Source organism: Hyaloscypha bicolor (genome assembly GCF_002865645.1).
Source record: "Hyaloscypha bicolor E unplaced genomic scaffold K444scaffold_52, whole genome shotgun sequence".
NCBI classification, from domain to species: Eukaryota; Fungi; Ascomycota; class Leotiomycetes; order Helotiales; family Hyaloscyphaceae; genus Hyaloscypha; species Hyaloscypha bicolor.
The window spans coordinates 561,750-582,206 of NW_020194554.1; the positions used below are offsets into that span (position 1 = coordinate 561,750).

Sequence of the window (20,457 nt, forward strand, 5' to 3'; positions counted from 1 at the left end):
ATACTTACCTAATTAGTATACTTACTATTATAGATTTAATAGAAGATATAGATCTAATACTAAACTAGATATTAACTTAATCTTTAGTAATTTTATTAAGTTTAATACTATTATTAGTTTACTAGAGAGCTTGAAATTAGTTAGAACTAGTAATTAAATATCGAGAGGTTCCGGTATTAATTATAATTTTATAAAAGTAATAAGTATTATATCTTAATATACTATTAATTATAAAAGTCTAGATATCTTTTATTAAGGATTTAATAGGCTCTAAAGTATGGTTTTTGCCTATTATCTAGTATATAAAGGAAAGAGAAATAAGATTATTTATAAGAATATTAGCTATAATTATTAGTAAAATAAGAGTAGTAAAAGTAGCTAAAAAGTTCTTAACTAAAGTAAAGTAGGAATCTGGGTAGTATTTCTTTTCTTTATTTATTTCTACTAATAAAGCCTTAAAAGTATTATTTACTAGTTTATTTTTATTATTCTTATTTTATTTTTATTTTTGGCTTTAGTAATATATTATATATAAATACTATTAAAATATTTATTAAAATTACAGATATTTCGAAATCTAAACTAATAGATATTTCTATTCCTAAATTAAGCCTTCTTAGCCTCTTATTTCTCTAGTATATATTTCTATAAGTAGTATTTAGGTTTCTTATATATAAAACATGATTTCGAGATATAATTATTATAATTACGGGATTTAGAGTAATTATTACAGGTTCTGAAGTTATGGCTAAATCCGTATTAATAATTTCCGGAGAAATAATTTCCGGAGAAATAATTTCCGGAGAAATAATTTCCGGAGAAATAATAGCTTAGAAAGTTCTAAGAGTAATATTATTAATTAATAAAGAAGATTTCGGGATTAGCTTATTATTTGCTCTTATATATAGTAATAAATAACTAGAGCTTATTAATAAGCTAGCCAAGATTTATAAGAGGGTCTAAGGTTATATATTTATATACCCGGAAGCCTTAATAAGAAATAATAATCTTATTATAGAGGAATTCGGTATTTTGTAAATTAGATATAAGACTATATTATAATTAATATAGTTTATTAATTAGTAATTAAATAGTCTTAAATATTTTTTTCCCGGAAATTTAGCTATTATAGAAGCTAATATAATAGTATTTTACTTGTTTAAATTTTAATATTCGAATCTAGGGCCTTTAAAAAAGCTATAAATATTAATATAAGCCTTTTTATATATATATTAAGAGAGCTAGTTACTATAGAAATAGTCTTGAGCTAGTTCCTTTAGTATAGTAAGAAAAGCTCGTATTAGTACCTCTTATAAAAGCTTTATATATTAGTAAATATTAAGGAAAATAGTAAGTTTATAGTTAAAATTACTATTAGATCTATTATACTTTTATTCTTTAGTATAGATTTTAGTAACTTTCCTAATAAGTCTTATAATTAAGGAGAATTAGGGGTTATTTGAATATAGTTATAGTAATAGTAATAATAAGAATATACTATTTATTTCTAGAGCTTCTATACTAGTATATAAATCTAGTAGAAATATAGGATATAGTAATAAAGGAAATAGTAAAGGAAATAATAGTAATATAGGAATATTAAAGATAATAGGTTCTAAATACTTGTTTTTTATAAGAATAATAAAGCCTAATAGAATTAGTTCCTTAATAAGATCTAGTCTAGCTACTAATATATTCTTATTTAATTATATATACTATTTATTCTCCTTTATAATAGTATATAGGATATTTATAATAGTATTAGTATTATTATTCTATTATATAAATATATTACTATACTAAAGAATCTTATATAGGTATAATATTTCCGGGAATTCAAATTTATTAAAGTTCTCTTAATAAGTAAAATCCTTAAAATTATATCTAAATAGCTTCTAAAGGTTATTATTAACTATTTTATAGAAAATATATTAAAATAGCTTAGTATTTAAGAACTCAGTTATCTTATTTACTTTAGTAAAGTTTAGATTAATCCTATATCTTTACTTTCTTACTAATTCCTTAAAATTATTATTATTTATAGAATAATTAGATTAGATAGATCTAATAAAGAAATTATCTACTATAGTATATTCTGCTATTATATATTCTATAGGCTCGTATCTAGTTCGAGATATAGTAGTTTATAAGGAGAATAGGTTTATAAGAAGAAGAATAGTTTATAAGATAGGTAGTTTATAGTAGGTATTATATTTAAAGTAAAAATTTCGTCTATAATAAGAAATTTAGAAAGTGAAATTTAGGAAGTGAAATTTAAGGAATGAAATATTGAGATTCCGGGAGAACTCGACGGTTCTGAAGCTTAAGAGCCCCAGGGGTTTAAAAGAAGGTGGTTTTTGAGAAGGTTTTATAGGAGTTAAATAGGAATAGAATGGAATAGTTAAATAGCTAACCGTTTTAGTACTTGGTAAGATTAAGTACCCTTCCTGCCTGTATAACCGAATTACAGGTAATAGGACTAATAGATATTCCTCCTTTTAATATAGTATAATTAGGCCTTAGTAAGATCAAGTATCTTTCCTGCCTGTATAACCGAATTACAGGTAATAGGATTAATAGTTATCCCTTCTTTAACTGGAACGATGGCTTTGCCCCTAAGTAACCGAATCTTAGGCAAGCGTAGCTTAATCCTTCCTGATCTGTAAGTACTAATAGACCTTGTTCTGATCTGAATGCAAACTGATTAGTATCGGTTTACTAGTAATGCATGGTACCGTTACGTATTCGTGGAAGTGCTATTTGCGTAAGGTTAGTGAAGTTGTTCTTCAGAAGTAAGGATCGCAGTATCGTGGTATTAATATGCGATCCCTAAATCTGCTAAGCCTAAAGGGGTCTAGTCTACTGGTCGAGTCACTAATGGGACGCGAGGTCACATGACCATGTCCCGTATCCCATGTCCCATTGCCTATGTCCCATTGCCCATGTCCCGTGTCCCGTATCCCGTATCCCGTGACTACGCACGTGACTCCCAAAGGAACAGCTGTACCAACAATAATAATAATAACTTTTTAGTTATAAGAAGATTATTCTTATAATTTTAATAATTTACTCGATTATATCTATAGTCTCTATATTTTAAAAATAAAGTTGAAAGGATTTGTGGTTATTTAATTATTAAGATTTTGAAATATTACTAGAGCGTGTTTTGGTGCGGGACGTGTTTTGGTGCGGGACGTGTTTTGGTGCGGGGCTTCGGTTACGCCTCTGGAAAGCGCGGCTCGCTGGCCGATTACCACAAAATACCAAAGGGGGCTTTAATAAGGCCCTTTATCGTGATCAGGAAAATGCCCTAAAGCAGTTTATTAATTTTTTGATCTGTTTAGGCCATAATATTAACCTCAAGAGAGTGCGGGGGATGGCTAATAAGATTCTGGGAGAGAGCGTATCCACCCACCAGGCGATACATATTTGCGTATAATAATAAATGCTAGGTAGAGAATTTGGTTTTGTCAAGCCACTCCCCCCTTTCCCCTTCATTTTATAATAATGGCTTTAGTAATATAGTTAGATTAGCTACTAATGGGAAGGAGACAATTATTGGGTATACGAATTAAGACATGGTAGTTGTATAATTAATTGATTTCTTAGAATCGAAGCATTTTGGGGGGGTTGCCGACGAGGTAAAGTATGTAATATTTCCAGCATTTTATACTGCGTGCATATACGATGTGAAAGTAAGAGAATTTCAATTATTAATTATAGTATAAACTCCATATAAACTGTAAAATATTTTTCTTTGATTTTTACCAAAATTCCGAAAATTGGTATTCTAAAAAAAAAAGACCGTATCGCTGATACGCACTAAACCCGCAGGGACGTAGGGGATTTAGTGCAAGTCCTGACGCACGATTAAAGGCGCTGGTGCCCACAACAGCGGATCACAACACACTTGAACACTTGTGTTACGAAGATGCGTCTTCTGGATACCGGAACTTCAGAGCTTAACGAGTTTTCTGCGAGCACGGCAATCCCAGACTTTGGGGCGAAGGGGCTACATAACGTTGGGGATGGAGGCAACACAATACCGACCTATGCAATCTTATCTCATGTATGGGACCCTGAAGAAGTCTCTTTTCAGGAAATGGTTGGCGATCGGAAGTTGGCTGAGCGCAAGCATGGTTTCCCCAAAATTAGACGCAGCTGCGCACAAGCTCAGCGGGATGGGTACCAGTATATCTGGATCGACACCTGCTGTATCGACAAAACCAGCTCTACCGAGCTATCAGAAGCAATAAACTCCATGTATGCTTGGTACAGGGATTCAGCAGGCTGCTATGTTCTGCTCGCAGATGTATACAACAGCAAAAAAAAAGGTCATGACTTTTTTACGTCTCGCTGGTTCACACGCGGCTGGACGTTACAAGAGTTGCTAGCACCCACTCGACTTCAATTTTTTGACAGAGACTGGAAATCTTTTGGCACAAAATTTGACCTGATTGATAATATTTCGACTATCACCAAGATAGATCTTTACGCATTGACGGGCGGTGACTTATCGTGGCTGAGTGTCGCTCGGAGAATCTCATGGGTTGCAAACCGACAAACGACACCAGGCTTGGCAAAAATTCCTTAATTTCCGGTATCGATAGGTATCGATGCCAGAATCGTCAGGTATCGATACTATCGATTCCAGAATCGATTCCCCGAACCCAATTCCCCCCTTTGATTGTAATTAACTTTAGAACCACTTTTCTTATAAGAAAACTTTTAGTAGCGCAAATACTCTACTTAATTTAGGCTTTCTATTTAGCTACTTATCTTATATTTTAGACTAAAACTCATCTCAATGCGGCTATTTTAAGTAAAAATGAGCTTTTGAGCTTTTGAGATTTTCGTAAGGCTCGCTTATATATTTAGCGTCTTGATAAGAAATACGAATACGGGGCTTAATTCTCCGAATACGAGGGCTATTTTAAATTTAAGATATTATTAACTTTTATTAATAATAGTAAGTATTTCTTTTAATAGAAAGACTAGAAATTAAAGGAATTACATAATAATGTATTATTATATAATTTAAATAATAAAAGAAAGAGTTAATTTTTGGGGTAAGAATCGATTCTGGTATTAATACTATCGATTCCTTGCGATACCTGAAAAATACCTCTACTATCGATACCGGTATCGATGCCTCAGGAATTTTTGCCAAGCCTGAACGACACGACTAGAAGATATGGCCTATTGTTTGCTCGGAATATTCGCGATTAACATACCGCTATTGTATGGGGAGGGACAAAGGCATTCCTTCGACTACAGGAAGAAATATTGAAGATAACAGATGACCAATCGATTTTTGCTTGGAGGGATCCTACGGCCAAACCCTACCGGGATGACTACCCTGAAGAATGCAATCCCCAAGGCCTATTAGCTCCTTCCCCCGAACTTTTTCAATACTCAAAGAGCATTTCGCAATTCTATATTGAAACACCAGAACCTGCGACCTCGACATCCACAAACAAAGGCCTCAAGGTCAACTTTTTAGTCTGTCAAGATTCAAGTTATCCATCCGAACTAGTATATATGGCGATTCTTAGTTGTGCTATTGGACCGCTTCCAGGCCACCTACCAGGTATTCGATTGAGACGTCTTGCTTCAACTAGTGAGCAATACGCCAGGGTTGATATGTCTCTTCTTTTCGAATTCGCCAATCAGGGTGTTTCTGATGCCAGCTCTGGCTCAAATTACTAATTTCCGGCCGACCCTCAACTAAGAGGCTTTGATCCGACCAAGCCGCAAGCTAGCTTAATTGAAGTTGAGACAAGTGGGTTTATGATATTTTCTATGAAAATAATTTTTCCCGACCGTCAACTAATATTCTCGGTCTTAGAGAGGATCGTTAACGACTGGAAGTTCATGTCTATTTTTGTAAAACAAGAACCACAGTTTCCACCGCTTCCAGTATTTTGGTTAGCAATGCCTGAACGCGTCGACCCTTAGACGCGATATCCGAGTAACGATCAGTTTGGCTTCTTGGAGAGATTCAAGTACTCGAACGATGTGAGACATGCCTACCGCCCCAGCTCTACGACCCCGAAACTCGAACAATGCAATCGCAGCGTTATCTTGGCCAGGGTTCCAAGAAATTGGGTGCTCCGCTTGTCAACTACAAGGGCGTTGATTGCATTCTAGTTCTAGGCACTACGTACTGGGAATCGACTCCATGGTGCGAAGTGATGGAAAGCGACCAAGATTTGGGACACTACAGCTTCTATCCACGTGATCAGGATTTTCGGGATCAGGATTATCGGCATGAGGAAGTGGGTCTCAGGGACGAGGATTTCCGGAAGAAGGATTTCTGGTATGAAAGACAGAAACGTGATTATTATGAACAACTTAATCGGCAGGCTCAACCCCAGACAACATTTCTCCAGCACGCATTCCATAACTTTAACGTTAAGGACGTTGTACCCCCTACAGACACGGGAACCAAAAGACATCGCAGTGTCTGCGAGAGCCTCAATCTTGTGAGCATCGTAGAGCATATAACTGTTTCCGGGCGGGAGATATACCTCCTCCGTCTTCTTTTCATATCAGAAGAGGAATGAAGAGAATAAGGGATAAATACCTTTTCGTATGAGATTAGGTTAACCAAGTTGCTATAACACACGAAGAGATGTCAAGTAGTGTGTTGACGAGATGTAGGAGTTCCAGGAATCTCTGTAGTAAAGTAAGAGAACCTTTCCGCCTTAGCGAGTCATTAGTGAAGGTTAAACCCGAATCTGCGTATCCCCCTAAGTACGATCTAGCTGACTCATTGCCGTGCTCAGGGCTCAGGGGTCGGCTCAGGTTAAAGCAGCGACTGTTTAGGTCCAAAGACGGAAGTGGACTTTGGAGAGGTCCAGATTCGGTACTGATTATATCGGTAGTTGAACTCTAATCCTTTAATTTTCATTCCACATTTGGTTAGTAAGCTTGCCGCTTTTACTCAGGCGCTAATCACCCTCGGCTCACCCTCTCCTTACACAAACTCACCTGAACTGCCACATAAGTCAAACTCAACTTTTTTTAGTCGCTGGTTCCGTTTTAGTGTCTGGACATAAGCAGTTACTGCTTTAACCTGAGCCAAGAATAAGTATTTTTAAACATTTCTGAGCTGGCCCGAGTAACTTAAGCACATAGCAGAGTTAGCTTAAGCATGTATTAAAAGGTCCATTTTAATACCCAAGGGGCTCGTTTTAGCTCCTTTAAGGCCCAGTTATACTTTCCTCATCTTCTCTCTATAGACAGGTCTCAATTTCGCTCCAATAGAGATCCATCTAGAACCATTTTTGATTCCATACTCGCTTAATTCTGGATCTTCAGATTTACGATTAAGTCGAAGGAAAAAGTTATTACAGGATTAGATTGTATTAAGGAGACAAGGGAGTTGGGTGGGAACATAAATTTCGCCATATCCCTCTAATTACGGTATACATGTGCTCATGCTTGATTGGGGCTAAGTTTGCGTCCCGTGTAATGCCGTTCCCAACTGTATCATGCAAATTTGCGCCAGAATCTTTCCTTACCCCCACTCGCTGGTGGCCTCGGCATTCATATTTCAACCCTCTAACTTATTAATTTTTATACAACTATTACTAGGACATTGTCCGCCTCTTTGATATGACAAATTACGACGCCATATGCATTGATTCCACATCAACGCCAGTCTGACGATTGTCTACGACAATCTCAGAAGCGAACCATGTCACGACTGGTGGCGAGTTTGCAATCCTTATCCCAAGCTGTCCCGTTTCTCCCAATTCCGCACCGAAAAGGACTGTCCATTTTGCCGAATCTTAACATGTACAAGATCCGAGTCACTTTCCAAAGCAGCCTGAAGGTAACTACCACCCCTTAATCCGCCAACCACCAAGTTTTGAGGATCTATATAGCCGAAAGTGTTGAGTCTCTTCCACCCGAGAGTCCTGATAGCTTCGAAGATAACGAGGAGAACAATGGCACCATTGACGACCGCTATGGCGATAATATATACACTCTGTCCCAGCCGTAGGGCTTGGATTTCGATCCTTGCAGGTGCCGTAGAGTTCATTTGAGCGACCATGAGCTGAGCAGATGTGTAGCCTACGAGGATGTCATCGATCATGATAGAATTACTCTCTCCTTTTAAGATCGTATCTGGATCACTGTTATCTTTAATTCAACTACTATTCGTTCTTTCAAATTTAATCATAAATAATATAAAGCAAGAATAAACTTAAATACAATTTTTTAATTATATCTTCAATTATACATTAATTATTTCAAAGATATAAAAACTGCTCTTATTTAGATTTGGGAATTTAACAATTAACGAAGTGTTTAATATATTAAAGAATACATTTAATTTTTTGGTAAAGATAAGAGTTTGAAGAATAATAGTTTACTTATAACATAATACAAACATTTTATTAAAGTATTTGTTGGATATAGGTGCCTAAAACACTAAGGCTTACAGGGTATTTGCCACTATATTTATAGGGTCGGAGACCCTGAACCCTCAGCTGTTCAGGGTCTCCGGAACCCCGTATGTTTAGCTGTTTAGGGCTCTTTAGAGCCCTGAAGGTTCATCTATATAGGGACCCTAAGGCATGTGACTCAGTACTAATAGGGCACCCCCCACTATAGTTTAGAGACCATTGCTACAATCGGAGAGCAATTCCAACAGTTTTCTTAAACTTAGAATCTCTCTTAACAATTATTCAAGAGTATAAAGAACTTATAAAGAAATAAAGATTGTAAATATAGTAAAGATATAGTTTAAATAGCTATAGAACTGTTAGTTAAAAGATCCTAAGTATAAAGAGTTAAAGATATAAATATTAGCGAATTTGAACAATGAACTGAAGGAGGTGAGTTTGTTTTCATTTAACATAGAGCTATAGTAGAGGGAGGAAATACTTGCTTTCTTGATTGAAGCGAAGAAATATTTGAGGAACTCTAAGATTCATACTTATTGAGCTATGAGAATGCCTTCTTTGATGTGCTGGTGGTGGGGAAGTGTTTGACTGACTATGGTGATAGATATGTTGTGTATGGACAGAAGCCTAAAGTTGAGGGACTGGAGGAGACAATAGAGAGTAATAGCTCCAGTAGCCCCCGTAGACCGGTTGCAGGTAATTCGCCAACGTGAAACACAAGATGGGAAGCATCAGTCCACGCAAGATTTGTTGTCCCAATCATTCAAAAATTGAAACGCATGTTATTCACACTATTGTAAACATTCAAAAAGACATGCGTGCGGATGCATTAACAGAGGCATATTTAATTAGACTCTGATTCCATCTCATGGATCATACATAAACTGGCATTTTCAACGAACTACTTGACTTTGACCTGGTCAGCCTCAATAGCTGCAACTTTCTCGGTCTTCCCCGAAATATCTAGAACATTATCGCCAAAGGAGTCGGCAATCTCCTCCAAAGTGAGATTGCTAGTTTCCACCAGCCAGATACGATATATAGCGCCTAGAACTATAATTGCCGCAATAAAGATCAGATAAAGCTTCCATGTCAAGGCCGCGAAAGCAATTGGCGTGATCTGAGATAACCAGATGATGGTGATACTTTGTGTTACTCCGGCTATGGACACCCCGTAGCCGCGAAGGTGAAGCGGGAATAGTTCCGCAAGAAGTCCGAAAATGGTTGAGTTGAAAAAGACAGCAAACTGCCCAGAGTATAAAAATATGAATGCAATCCCGGCTCGAGCCCCGTTGATATTACTACCGTCCCCATAGAAGCGTGATAGAACCAAAATCAACACAAGCATGACTACGGTGACAAGACACCCGACCCCTAGAGAAATCAGTCAGGCACACGTAATAAAGGAGTCAGATAAACTTACACATTGTACGCACTCTCGGCCACTTGTCTGCTACAAATAACATGTTAATTGCCTGGCCAATGACTCCCATGAAGCCGTAGCAACCGCTGATCAGTAAAATTTGCTCTCCGGAGTAGCCGAGTCCTTGGTAGAGAAGAACTTGGTAGTTCTGTACCACACTTGCCCCGCTTAGTGGGAGAATGTGAATAACGGCGATGGCCAAAAGTGTTCTCTTGATATACTTTCTGCTGAAGAGTTCCAAGAATGCATGACCAAGGCTGACATTCGACCGTTGTTGGGCTTCAAATTGCACCTGTTCCTGGATGCTTAGAAGCGTAATCTGGATCTCATTCTCGTCTTGTTCAGGATATAGTTGATGTAGTACAGCCTCCGCCTCCTGACCGCGATCTTGGGATATGACTAAGACATATTAGCTCTGCTCAAAAACACGCATTACTATGTTACTGGGGTGGTACTCACGCCATCGGGGGGACTCCGGGAGGAACAAGCTGAAAATCAATAAGGCCAGTCCCGGTGGTATCTGCATCGCAAGCGCTACACGCCAGGCTACATCACCCTTTGCAAAATAGCAGCCGTAGCCAACCCAGTTTGCGAGTAAGAACCCAACGGCAACACCCATACCCATAATTCCAATCAGCCGCCCTCTTTCTGTCGGTCGAGCGAGCTCCGAGATGTAAGTTGGCATAACAGGAATTAAGATGCCCACGGCAAGGCCAGCAAACAGTCGACCGCCAATCATCATGCCTGCGTTGATGGCACCGGTTTGTATTGCGGCCCCAATAATGGTGCCAAAGGTTGAGGCTATGAGTGTGTACTTCCGACCAAACTTCTCGAGGCAAATACCAGATATCACGGCGCCAAGGCAGTTGCCCACATAGTAGGTTGAAACCATGGCTCCAATCAAAGCTGTCTGGTTGTCTCCGGGCTTGAAGATGTACAAGAAGAAGGATGGTTGTCCAAGAGTCGTCCCGATGATGCCACTGTCAACTCCAATGACAATGCTAGAGTCAAAGGCAATAAATTAGCAAGGGTTTCAAACAGAGAGAAAGCTGGGGATATCGGTGCACATACGCTCCTAGCGAGATAACACATGTGCAGAGCAATACACGATATCTGTCTAAAATCCTCATAATGAGGGACGAAAGAGTTGAGCTAGGCTTGGTCAATGATAGAAAGGGTAAACGGATGTATGTAGCAATTTTCGGACGTGGGTATGTCTGTCTTCTGAGGAGAAGAGACTGGGATTCAATCGCTCTTTATAGATCTCCTATCGGTAAAGAAGAGGCTCGTTTACCCCAGCTGAAAAGAATCTTGGGGTTTCTGGGAATCCCACGTTGGAGCACGGTCCAGAGCATGCAGACCTTTCTCGCTCCTGCCAGAAGAGGCTTGCAAGGGAATTCCGGCTGTTCTTTTCCATGCGTTAGGTACTCGATAAGGCAAGGTTCTCGCAAGCAATTAGTACGAGCTAGCCGAGGTACCTGGAGTCATGGGATTCAATATTTGGGCTCGCCAAGAAAACCTCTCGGTCCTTCTCGACAATTTTCCGAGCGTCTCAACGAGGGGCAATGGAAATAGTCCACTGAATATTGAAAGGCGTCCACTTCCTCGTCCATCTCGTACTAATTGCTTCCGAGAATATGGTCCCATTTCACTTCTCTCTGACATCTCGTACTTATTACTGACGAGAATATTTACTATCACCCCTCGGATAGCGTAATTTGGGTCATCCGCTCGCTAAGGAGACATGGGGTATGGGGCGCCTGGGGTTGCGGTGGGGAACCAAGGGTCCATGGATATGGTTTTCAGCTATCAAAAACACCGCTTAGATGGCCTGAGCGCTCGGGATATCAGAAGGCGAGTGGGAGTGCAGATACCCTGGAAATTCTGGTGACAAAGCTGATATTCTGTTACCTTGATTAAAATTGATCAGTTCTCCCAATATCAGCTGGTAAAGAGCCAAAAGTCAGACACCAAAGATTAAAATACCAACCCTGATTTGAACGGAAAATAGAAACATAATGGGCGACGCAAGTTTCCAAGGCAGACCACCCAATCCTAGGAGCTTTCCTCGAGCTTCAGAACCGTTTGACCAAGCTCTTTTCCTTCGCCCAAGCAGCGAGTATCGAGGCGCACCTTTGTGGACATGGAACAAGAAACTCGATCGCGAGCAGTTGCTTCGCCAGATAGATCATCTAGCTGAGATGGGCATGGGCGGATTCACAATACACGTTCGAACCGGTCTGGACACGGAATACTTGGGGGACGAATTCATGGAAATTGTAAAGTCTTGTGTCGACTATGCCGAGAGTAAGAAAATGCTCGCATGCCTTTATGACGAGGATAGGTGGCCGAGTGGATACGCTGGTGGGAAAGTCATGGAAAATCGCCCTGATCTCAAAGCGCAACATATTCTTTTGACATGCAAACCTTATGGCGAGCAAGTGGCATGGCGGTATATTAAATGTCCCAGTCTATATTTTATCAGGACCAAGCTAACAATCTTAATTATTAGTGCTCAAGGAGGCTCAGAATGCACTGGCCGGGCCACTAGGAGTGAATTAGGACATCTTGTAGCAAGATATGATGTGGCCATAAATAACGACTGCATGGAAGTTTACCGGCGATTGGGCGATGGAGAAAGTGGTAGAAATGTTTGGTATGCGTATATGGAACCCAATCCACCTTCAGAATGGTTCAACGGCTACACTTATGCCGACACACTCAATAAGGAAGCCACTGATCGCTTTATTGCCGCTACCCATGAAGTCTACAAAGTTGCCGTTGGTGATAAATTTGGTTTGACGGTGCCATCTATCTTCACCGACGAACCTCAATTCGCGCATAAAACCCAGTTGAGGTTTGCCGAAGATACCTGGGATGTCTTCCTGCCGTGGACTACAGATCTACCAGACACCTTCTCTGAGCAATACGGATACGACATTCTAGATTCATTGCCAGAAATTGTATGGGACTTACCGGACGGCTCTTCTAGCCTCGCGAGGTATCACTATCACAACCACGTTTGTGACCGATTTGTCGAAGGATATCTCGACCCAGTCTCAGTTTGGTGTAGAGAAAATGGCCTTGCAATGACAGGGCACATGATGGACGAACCAACATTATTCACCCAGACATCAGCACTTGGTGAAGCAATGCGATGCTATCGCGGTTTTGATTTGCCTGGGGTTGATATGCTCTGTAACTGGGTTGAATACAACACGGTTAAACAAGCCACGAGTGTAGCACGACAGAGCGGTATCCGTGGGATTATGAGCGAGATATACGGCGTCACCAGTTGGATGTTCGACTTTCTTGGGCATAAATTTGCGGGTGATTGGCAGGCTGCCTTGGGAGTTACAACTAGAGTTCATCATTTGTCTTGGGTCACTATGGCTGGCGAAGCAAAACGAGACTTCCCAGCTTCGATTGGATACCAAAGCCCATGGTCACTTGAGTATCCACTAGTCGAAGACCACTTTGCAAGAGTGAATGTGGCAATGACGAGAGGACGTGCCGTTTGCCGCGTCGCGGTCATTCATCCCATTGAAAGCTACTGGTTGGCATTCGGCCCCATCCACAGCTCCAAAGGTGAACAGGAGGAACGAGATGAGGCGTTTCTCAATCTTACCACTTGGCTCCTGCATGGACTGATTGATTTTGATTTCATATCAGAAAGCCTCTTCGAATCTCAGACTCATAAAGACCAGATTGGGAACACTCTTCCAGTGGGCCAGTCGGAGTACGAGGTTGTCATCGTCCCTAATCTGCGCACAATCCGTTCAACAACACTAAGTCGGCTGCGACAATTCTCCCAGGCAGGAGGCAAAGTAATTATGACTGGAACTTCACCAACACTCATCGATGGCATCCCAGCTAAGAAACCCGTCGAGATTCATGGCAGCATAGAGGTACCTTGGCTGAAATCCAAAATATTAGACGCGCTTGAGGCGCACCGTGACATCTCTGCGGTCACTACGGATGGTCCATTATATTGTCTTACCAGCCAATCGACCATGTCTTCCACCCTTCTCTATCAGCTTCGTCAAGACGGCGACGAGCAGTTTCTTTTTATCTGCAATACAGAAAAACAAGTTGCTTCGAAATGCCAGGTATCCATTAGAGGTTCGTGGTGGTTGACACTCCTTGACACTATTTCGGGCCAAGATAGCGAATTACCGTCAACTAGAAGGAACGGAAAAACTAGCTTCTTTCACCTGTTCGAAGGATGTAGCAGTCTCCTCCTCCGCTTGACGCCGCATAGTGAGACGTCTACCCCGAAGGCAGAAGAAGCTTCAGCCCAAGGAATGGCCGAAACTTGTCTTGTCACACTAAGAAATGTTGAACTTAGTGAGCCCAACGTTCTTTTGTTAGATTTTGCCAAGTTTCTCTGGAATGATGGATCTTGGGAGGGCGAAGAAGAGGTTCTTCGAATCGATAACATCATGCGGAATCGTCTGGGGATTCCTCTCAAACTAGAGGCCTTTCGACAACCCCACGCTAGCCCACCGGAATCGAGAAAGGCGAAAGGAAAGTTGAGTCTGCGCTTCAAGTTCAAATCTGAAGTTAATCTATTGACTTCTCGCCTCGCACTGGAAAATGCCAAGGACGTCCATATCATGCTCGACGGCAATGTCATTCCGTCAACTGTCGAATCTTGGTGGGTTGATGAAGACATTTCGACCATTAGGTTACCCAAAATCCCGAGCGGATCTCACGAAATCCAATTAACCTACGAATATGGTCTAATGACAAATCTTGAGCGAATTTATATTTTGGGAGACTTCGGAGTCGAAATCCGTGGAACGAAAGCAACGATCACTGCCTCCCAGCTATCTAAATTCCAATTTGGCGATTGGACACAACATGAACTGCCTTTTTATGCGGGGAATGTTATCTACAATTGTGATTTTGAGCACAGCGGCGGGCAGGCAGTGCTAGAGGTCCCACGCTTCGTCGCGCCATTGTTGTCAGTTGAAGTAGATGGGCAAGTTCTAGGCAAGATTGCTTTTCGGCCGCATTCTCTGAAACTTGGCATGTTATCGGAAGGAAAACATAAACTCTCAATCACCAGCTTTGGAAATCGGGAAAATGCGTTTGGCCCTCTGCATATGCCTACAGGGACGACCGTTTTTATTGGACCACAGGCCTGGCGTACTGAAGGACCCATTTGGCATAATGAGTATGCAATCCAGCCTATGGGTATTTTACAACAGCCTCGAATTATTGCGATAAAGCAATAAATACGAAGATGTACATAACAGTGCTGCGCTTCTATATTTATGCAACACTGAGGTGGTATCTCTCAGGCTCGGCAAAAATACCTGAGGCATTGATACCGGTATCGATAGTATTAGGTATTTTTCAGGTATCGTAAGAATCGATACGTATTAATACCTTATTAATTCTTACCCCTAAAAATTATCTCTATATTTTATTATTTTATTTATATAAGAATATATTCATATATAATTCCTTTAATTTCTAGTCTTTCTATTAAAAAATTTATTTACTATTATTAATAATTTAATAATATCTTAAATTTAAAATACCTCTCGTATTTGGAGAATCAAGCCCCGTATTCGTATTTCTTATCAAGGCACTAAATATATAAGCGAGCCTTACGAAAATCTCAAAAGCTCATTTTTACTTAAAATGGCCGTATTGAGATTAGTTTTAGCCTAAAATATAAGATAAGTAGCTAGATAGAAAGCCTAAATTAAGGAGAATATTTGTGCTACCAAAAATTTTCTTATAAGAGAAGTAGTTCGAAAGTTAATTGTGATTAAAGGGGAAAATTAGGTTCAACTACCCCTCTCTCACCCCTCTCTCGTATATATATAAATAAGAATTAAAAAGAGAGTAATATTTTAAGCAGTAATAATAAGTAGAGGCACAGGAAGAGAGGGCATAATATGTACGAAGGCGCACAGTTTTGAAAATCGTCCATTTCGCTAAGCGAGATCCTGAAAAATCCCCCCCTCGTCTTTGAAAATCGCAATAAAGCTTGCTAGAGTTTTAGAATTACTAAAACACAAAGGAAAGATACTTGAGCCTCTTTTCTTTTGCCTAGATCTTAGTTTAAAATATTTGGACGCGGTCGCATTGCGATGCGCAATTTTTAAAAGTGTGAGATTTTGGTGTTCCTCACCCCACTAAAAATGGACGGTTTTCAAAACTGTGCGCCTTCGTAGGCGATTTTTGGTTGGGTGTGCACGTGCCACAAATCAGACATTGAAGGTCGAAAACCAGATTCGAAAATCGCTTGGTCTTCTGATCCTTATGGCTTTCCGTAGTCGATCGTGTTCGCTTCGTGGTCTTCAACCCAACGATTGTGGTTTTTCCGTTACTTGAGATAGCAAATATTGTCGTCTCAACAGACCTTGACCGCAAAAGAAAGCTCTTCTCGTTCACATCGGCGACAATGGCGCCGCGGAAGATTATCATAGACACCGACCCGGTATACTGCCCATTTCCAGTTGCCTTTGACAAACGCAGTGAACCGACTGACACTTTTGGAAGGGGGTCGATGACATTCTGGCGATACTGCTGGCACTCTCAGCATCGCCAGAGAAGCTTCAAGTGCTGCTCATTTCCGTGACATACGGCAACATTGATCTCCAAAATTGCCTACGCAACGCCATCTCACTGTTCCACTATGTGAACAAGGAGATTGCGTGGCGAGAAAGCGTTGGACGGAGTTTGGGATTTGAAACTCTTCGAAGTTCGAAGCCTGTAGTAGTTGCTATCGGCCCTGAGCAACCGCTCGCTGAGAATGCGTCGATGCTTGATTTCTTTCGTAAGTCAAACCGCCGCATGAGCTTGGACGTGGATCTCATATTGGCTGCTGCAGATGGACAAGATGGGCTTGGTGGACCTCACTTGAGCGTATGTAAACACGTTCGAGGACGGGTCGAATTTTATTGACCAGCTTGGACAGCAGCCGCATCTGACGCCAGCTGAGACGTGGCAGCATCTCTTGGAAGTGGCAGAAACGTCTTCTGCTCCCGAGCAAAGTGAAATAATAGCTAAAGAGATGAAAAATCCATCCTCTCTTTTCACCCAATCTCAAACACCTGCGCATTTAGAGATTCTAAAGTTGCTGCGCGACAACGAGCCCAACAGCATCACAATCGTGGCAATCGGTCCAATGACGAACCTCGCCCTTGCTGCAGCGGAAGATCCAGAGACGTTCTTAAAAGTTAAGGAGATTGTGGTCATGGGTGGCCATATCGATCAGGCTGACAATCCAGCTCTTCAACCTCCCTCAAGCTTGGAGCAAGCTCCGAACATCCCGGAGCCGCCTTTCAGGCTCACCAGGCAACCGCCAGGCCCCATTCGAGATTTGCTAAATATGCGAAATCAGACAGCGCCTGTTGCGGATTTCAATACTTTTGCAGATCCTATAGCAGCGGCGAGAGTGTACACTCTTACATCACCGAAACCTCACACAGTGATGCCTTTTGCACTACCGTTACCCCTGTGCGAGAAACAGGAAGAGGATGTGGCGCCTCTACCGTTCCTTCCCTCTTACCCCGACAATCTTTCAAAGCGGTTGAACGTCACGCTTTTCCCAATCGACATCACTGGGAAGCACGTGCTCGCTCGCGGTGACCTCGAGGCATCTCTTGAGCCGCTGTTGGCTGCGAAGTCGCCTTTGGCAGAATGGGTTTCGGCATTTATGAAGGCTACGTTTGACAAAATTGTTTCAACCAGTCCAGGGGTTTCTAGAGACACTGTAGGAGTGCCAGTCCATGATGTACTGACCATATGGTATTGCGTGGATTATGACGACCCTAAATGGGAGATCAGCGAGGGTGAGGATCTAAGGGTGGAGACTGTAGGCCAGTGGACAAGAGGAATGTTTGTTGCTGACAGAAGAAGTCGGAAGCGAAAGGACGATGACTGCGATGATGGCGATGGCCGGTTGACCGGAGGGAATGGGAATGGCAATCGACTCAATCGATGCGTCGGATCCCCTGGACAAGACATATTTGGTGGGCTTTTACTCAAACGAATATTTGGCAGCTGAGATCTTCGTCGATGACTAAACCCACACCGAAGTAGTAGTCATGATTTACGAATCTAATATGTAGTGAGAGACCAAGTAGACAGAGCATTGGATCCGTAACGATAGATATCGGCCCACCCATCTTGTTTTGGCAAGTTTTTAGTCTAGATTTTACAATATTCCAAAGCTTCTTTGGAAGTGAAGTCATGCCGAGTCTTTTCTGCTGCTGCTCTGCTGTATTTCAAATTTACTGTTTCCGCAACGTACAAATCCGACCTTCTCACGAAATGTAATGTGCTATAAACCAGAATGATCTGACAAAGAGGGAAGGGGAAGGCTCGAGACACACATCACGATAAATGATGCGAATATGTCATGTGATTGTAACTACGTCATATGACCATCTACAAGTCATGTGATCGACAGGGTGCTCGGGTAACATCGCACGTGCTGTGGATGGGACCTTCTATTGGTTTGCTTTGCCTCTGACTTCCATCTCGCTTCATCCGAGGATTTGACAAACTTGCCCTCTGCCTTGAATAATGCAATGCCTGGTGTAAAAATTAGCCAAATCTGCTTATCATCAAAAAACGACTGCGGCACCAATTAATAGTGGGGTCTAGACGAGACGCCGCCATGAGACTAATCAACACCGAAACACTTACGCTGGAGGAATTCATTAGAAAGGAACTACCGCCCTACGCAATCCTGTCGCACACCTGGGATGACGACGAAGTGACTTTTGACGAGTTCAAGAAAGATCCGACTTCAGCTCAAGTGCGTGGACGGAAAGGATATGTTAAGATCCAGAAAACCTGTCAGCTTGCCATCAAGTCCGGCCTGCGATATGCCTGGGTCGACACGTGCTGCATCAATAAAAGCTCGTCTTCGGAGCTGAGTGAAGCCATCAACTCAATGTATCAATGGTGAGAGATTAATTATTAGCTCTTGAATAAGACTCTTAAGCTGAAAAGCAGTTTCAACCCAGGTACAGAAAATGCGACGCTTGCTATGCGATCCTGTCCGATCTTGCCCTGGAGGGAGAAGAAACCTTTGAAGAAGCGCTTTCAAAATCCCGCTGGTTCTCTCGCGGCTGGACGCTGCAGGAACTCATTGCACCGAGAGAGGTCCATTTCTTTGATCGTTTGTGGCACGAGCGAGGCACAAAGACAGAGCATCGAGCGATTCTCTCGAAAATCACAGGGATCGATACGGGCATCTTGCATCTGGCTACAACGGGACTTTCGAGCTTAGGAAAGCTGCTCAGCAACACTGCAGTCGCCACGAAGATGCGGTGGGCGAGCAAACGACAGACCACGAGGCCGGAAGACGGTGCGTATTGCTTGCTCGGCATCTTCAACGTTCACATGCCGCTTTTGTATGGCGAAGGCTCGAATGCCTTTCGTCGATTGCAAGAAGAAATCGCAAAGCGGTCTTCGGATCTCTCCCTTTTCGCCTGGCAAGCAGATGCAAACGCTTCAAGGTATACCGGGCTGTTTGCACCTTCTGCTGCGTTGTTTAGCTTGTTTCAAAGACCCATTCAGCCGCTTCGAAACGAATTTACCATAACGAACACTGGACTTCGAGCTCAGCCGGACGACGGATTCATCATATTCAAGGACGAAGAACGCAATGAGTACTTTTATGGTTGGCCGCTGTTGATTTCAGAAGACCGCATTTCGTATGTCGTTCTTTTGAGACTTGGAACCAACAGGTTTCTGAGAACGAATGTGATACAGGGTGGAATAATAAGCCGCCCCGCCGAGGATTCCAAATTTGCGGCGTTTCGCTATCAGAATTGCTACATTCTTCTAGACTCGATACCTCACTCTGACTTGGTAAGCGGGATGAGGCGAGAGTTTACCAGATTCTGGGCACAAGTCAATTTTGAAAGTGAAACTGAGCAATTTCAGGTCCTGGACGCCGTTCCGCAGTCAAATTGGAACGCGGTGTCACGCAACATTGCGCAAGAGCCAACCGCGTTAATACTACGTATAAATGACGGGCAGGGGCCGTTTAATTTTCTCATTTTTGCACCCAACTGGATCACCGGCAGAGAATTCTACATTCTGGACTTTTCAATGCCAGTTGTGCCTTACATCCTCCAAAACGTTCACAGGTTGGAGTCTCTGAGGATATGGGGCTTGGTGCCATCAATCCTCTCTCAAGCAGCCTTGCCTCATTATCACAGCACAGGAGGCATCCTTTCAAGCTGTCTAAGTACAAGTAACGGCCAAAGCAGGATACAAGTTACGATTGAAAGAGTTGCACCCCTGCCTGATGACTACATCCATAACACAGGAGAAACCCTTTTGAAACATTCAGACAATCATCAAAGCAGGTTACATGTTACGGTTTGTCAGGTGACGTTATAAGGATAGAGTCTAATAAGGAAATCGGGGCCTTTAGCCACCGATATCGTACCGTTTTGCAGGTTGTTATGGCGGAGTGGTTAAGGGTCTTATTACGTGACCACTTCCTAACACAATTGAAAGAGCCGCTCCCTTACCTTGCCGTCAGTGGCAATCTTGAGTGCTTACCGTCAAGTCTCGGTACCAAAGGCTCTGAGCATTCGTTAAGGTAGCTGGCGAAAATCAAGCCATACTCTA

At 41.7% G+C, this 20,457-nt stretch overlaps 7 protein-coding genes across 7 annotated transcripts; 5 read left to right on the plus strand and 2 right to left on the minus strand.

Moving 5' to 3' along the window:
• The first annotated feature begins 4,033 nt into the window (after positions 1–4,033).
• On the plus strand, positions 4,034–5,481 carry K444DRAFT_716130 (uncharacterized protein). Its single transcript, XM_024888375.1, has 2 exons — positions 4,034–4,549; positions 5,158–5,481. Exons 1-2 carry the CDS (start codon positions 4,103–4,105, stop codon positions 5,227–5,229), a joined length of 519 nt encoding a protein of 172 aa, XP_024740104.1. The 5' UTR covers positions 4,034–4,102; the 3' UTR covers positions 5,230–5,481.
• A 552-nt stretch (positions 5,482–6,033) lies between these two features.
• K444DRAFT_716134 (uncharacterized protein) lies at positions 6,034–6,689 on the plus strand. The gene has a single exon (XM_024888376.1). It carries the CDS (start codon positions 6,066–6,068, stop codon positions 6,564–6,566), a length of 501 nt encoding a protein of 166 aa, XP_024740105.1. The 5' UTR covers positions 6,034–6,065; the 3' UTR covers positions 6,567–6,689.
• A 1,043-nt stretch (positions 6,690–7,732) lies between these two features.
• K444DRAFT_626942 (uncharacterized protein) lies at positions 7,733–8,104 on the minus strand (the record flags this gene model as incomplete). Its single annotated transcript, XM_024882738.1, has 1 exon — positions 7,733–8,104. One exon carries the CDS (start codon positions 8,102–8,104, stop codon positions 7,733–7,735), a length of 372 nt encoding a protein of 123 aa, XP_024740106.1.
• Positions 8,105–9,318: 1,214 nt separating this feature from the next.
• Positions 9,319–10,970, minus strand: K444DRAFT_626943 (general substrate transporter; the record flags this gene model as incomplete). Its single annotated transcript, XM_024882739.1, has 4 exons — positions 9,319–9,791; positions 9,841–10,239; positions 10,300–10,841; positions 10,912–10,970. The coding sequence occupies 4 exons, from the start codon at positions 10,968–10,970 to the stop codon at positions 9,319–9,321; spliced, it is 1,473 nt and encodes a 490-aa protein (XP_024740107.1).
• An 888-nt stretch (positions 10,971–11,858) lies between these two features.
• K444DRAFT_641514 (uncharacterized protein) lies at positions 11,859–15,080 on the plus strand (the record flags this gene model as incomplete). The annotated part of the gene is made up of 2 exons (XM_024884629.1): positions 11,859–12,292; positions 12,353–15,080. The coding sequence occupies 2 exons, from the start codon at positions 11,859–11,861 to the stop codon at positions 15,078–15,080; spliced, it is 3,162 nt and encodes a 1,053-aa protein (XP_024740108.1).
• A 1,054-nt stretch (positions 15,081–16,134) lies between these two features.
• K444DRAFT_651300 (putative nucleoside hydrolase) lies at positions 16,135–17,952 on the plus strand. Its single transcript, XM_024885699.1, has 4 exons — positions 16,135–16,297; positions 16,360–16,636; positions 16,691–16,725; positions 16,769–17,952. The coding sequence occupies exons 1-4, from the start codon at positions 16,262–16,264 to the stop codon at positions 17,867–17,869; spliced, it is 1,449 nt and encodes a 482-aa protein (XP_024740109.1). The 5' UTR covers positions 16,135–16,261; the 3' UTR covers positions 17,870–17,952.
• A 532-nt stretch (positions 17,953–18,484) lies between these two features.
• On the plus strand, positions 18,485–19,368 carry K444DRAFT_471091 (HET-domain-containing protein; the record flags this gene model as incomplete). The annotated part of the gene is made up of 2 exons (XM_024872879.1): positions 18,485–18,774; positions 18,837–19,368. Coding segments are annotated over 2 exons (822 nt in total), but the record flags the coding sequence as incomplete, so codon positions are not given.
• Between the last annotated feature and the right edge of the window lie 1,089 nt (positions 19,369–20,457).

Coding starts and splice junctions, on each gene's coding strand:
- K444DRAFT_651300 (XM_024885699.1), top strand. CDS start 16,262: ATGGCGCCGCGGAAGATTATCATAGACACCGACCCG. Junction 16,298..16,359: donor TTATCATAGACACCGACCCG/GTATACTGCCCA, acceptor CACTTTTGGAAG/GGGGTCGATGACATTCTGGC. Junction 16,726..16,768: donor TTGGTGGACCTCACTTGAGC/GTATGTAAACAC, acceptor TTTATTGACCAG/CTTGGACAGCAGCCGCATCT.
- K444DRAFT_716130 (XM_024888375.1), top strand. CDS start 4,103: ATGGTTGGCGATCGGAAGTTGGCTGAGCGCAAGCATGGTTTCCCCAAA. Junction 4,550..5,157: donor TCGCTCGGAGAATCTCATGG/GTTGCAAACCGA, acceptor TCGATGCCTCAG/GAATTTTTGCCAAGCCTGAA.
- K444DRAFT_716134 (XM_024888376.1), top strand. CDS start 6,066: ATGCAATCGCAGCGTTATCTTGGCCAGGGTTCCAAGAAATTGGGTGCT.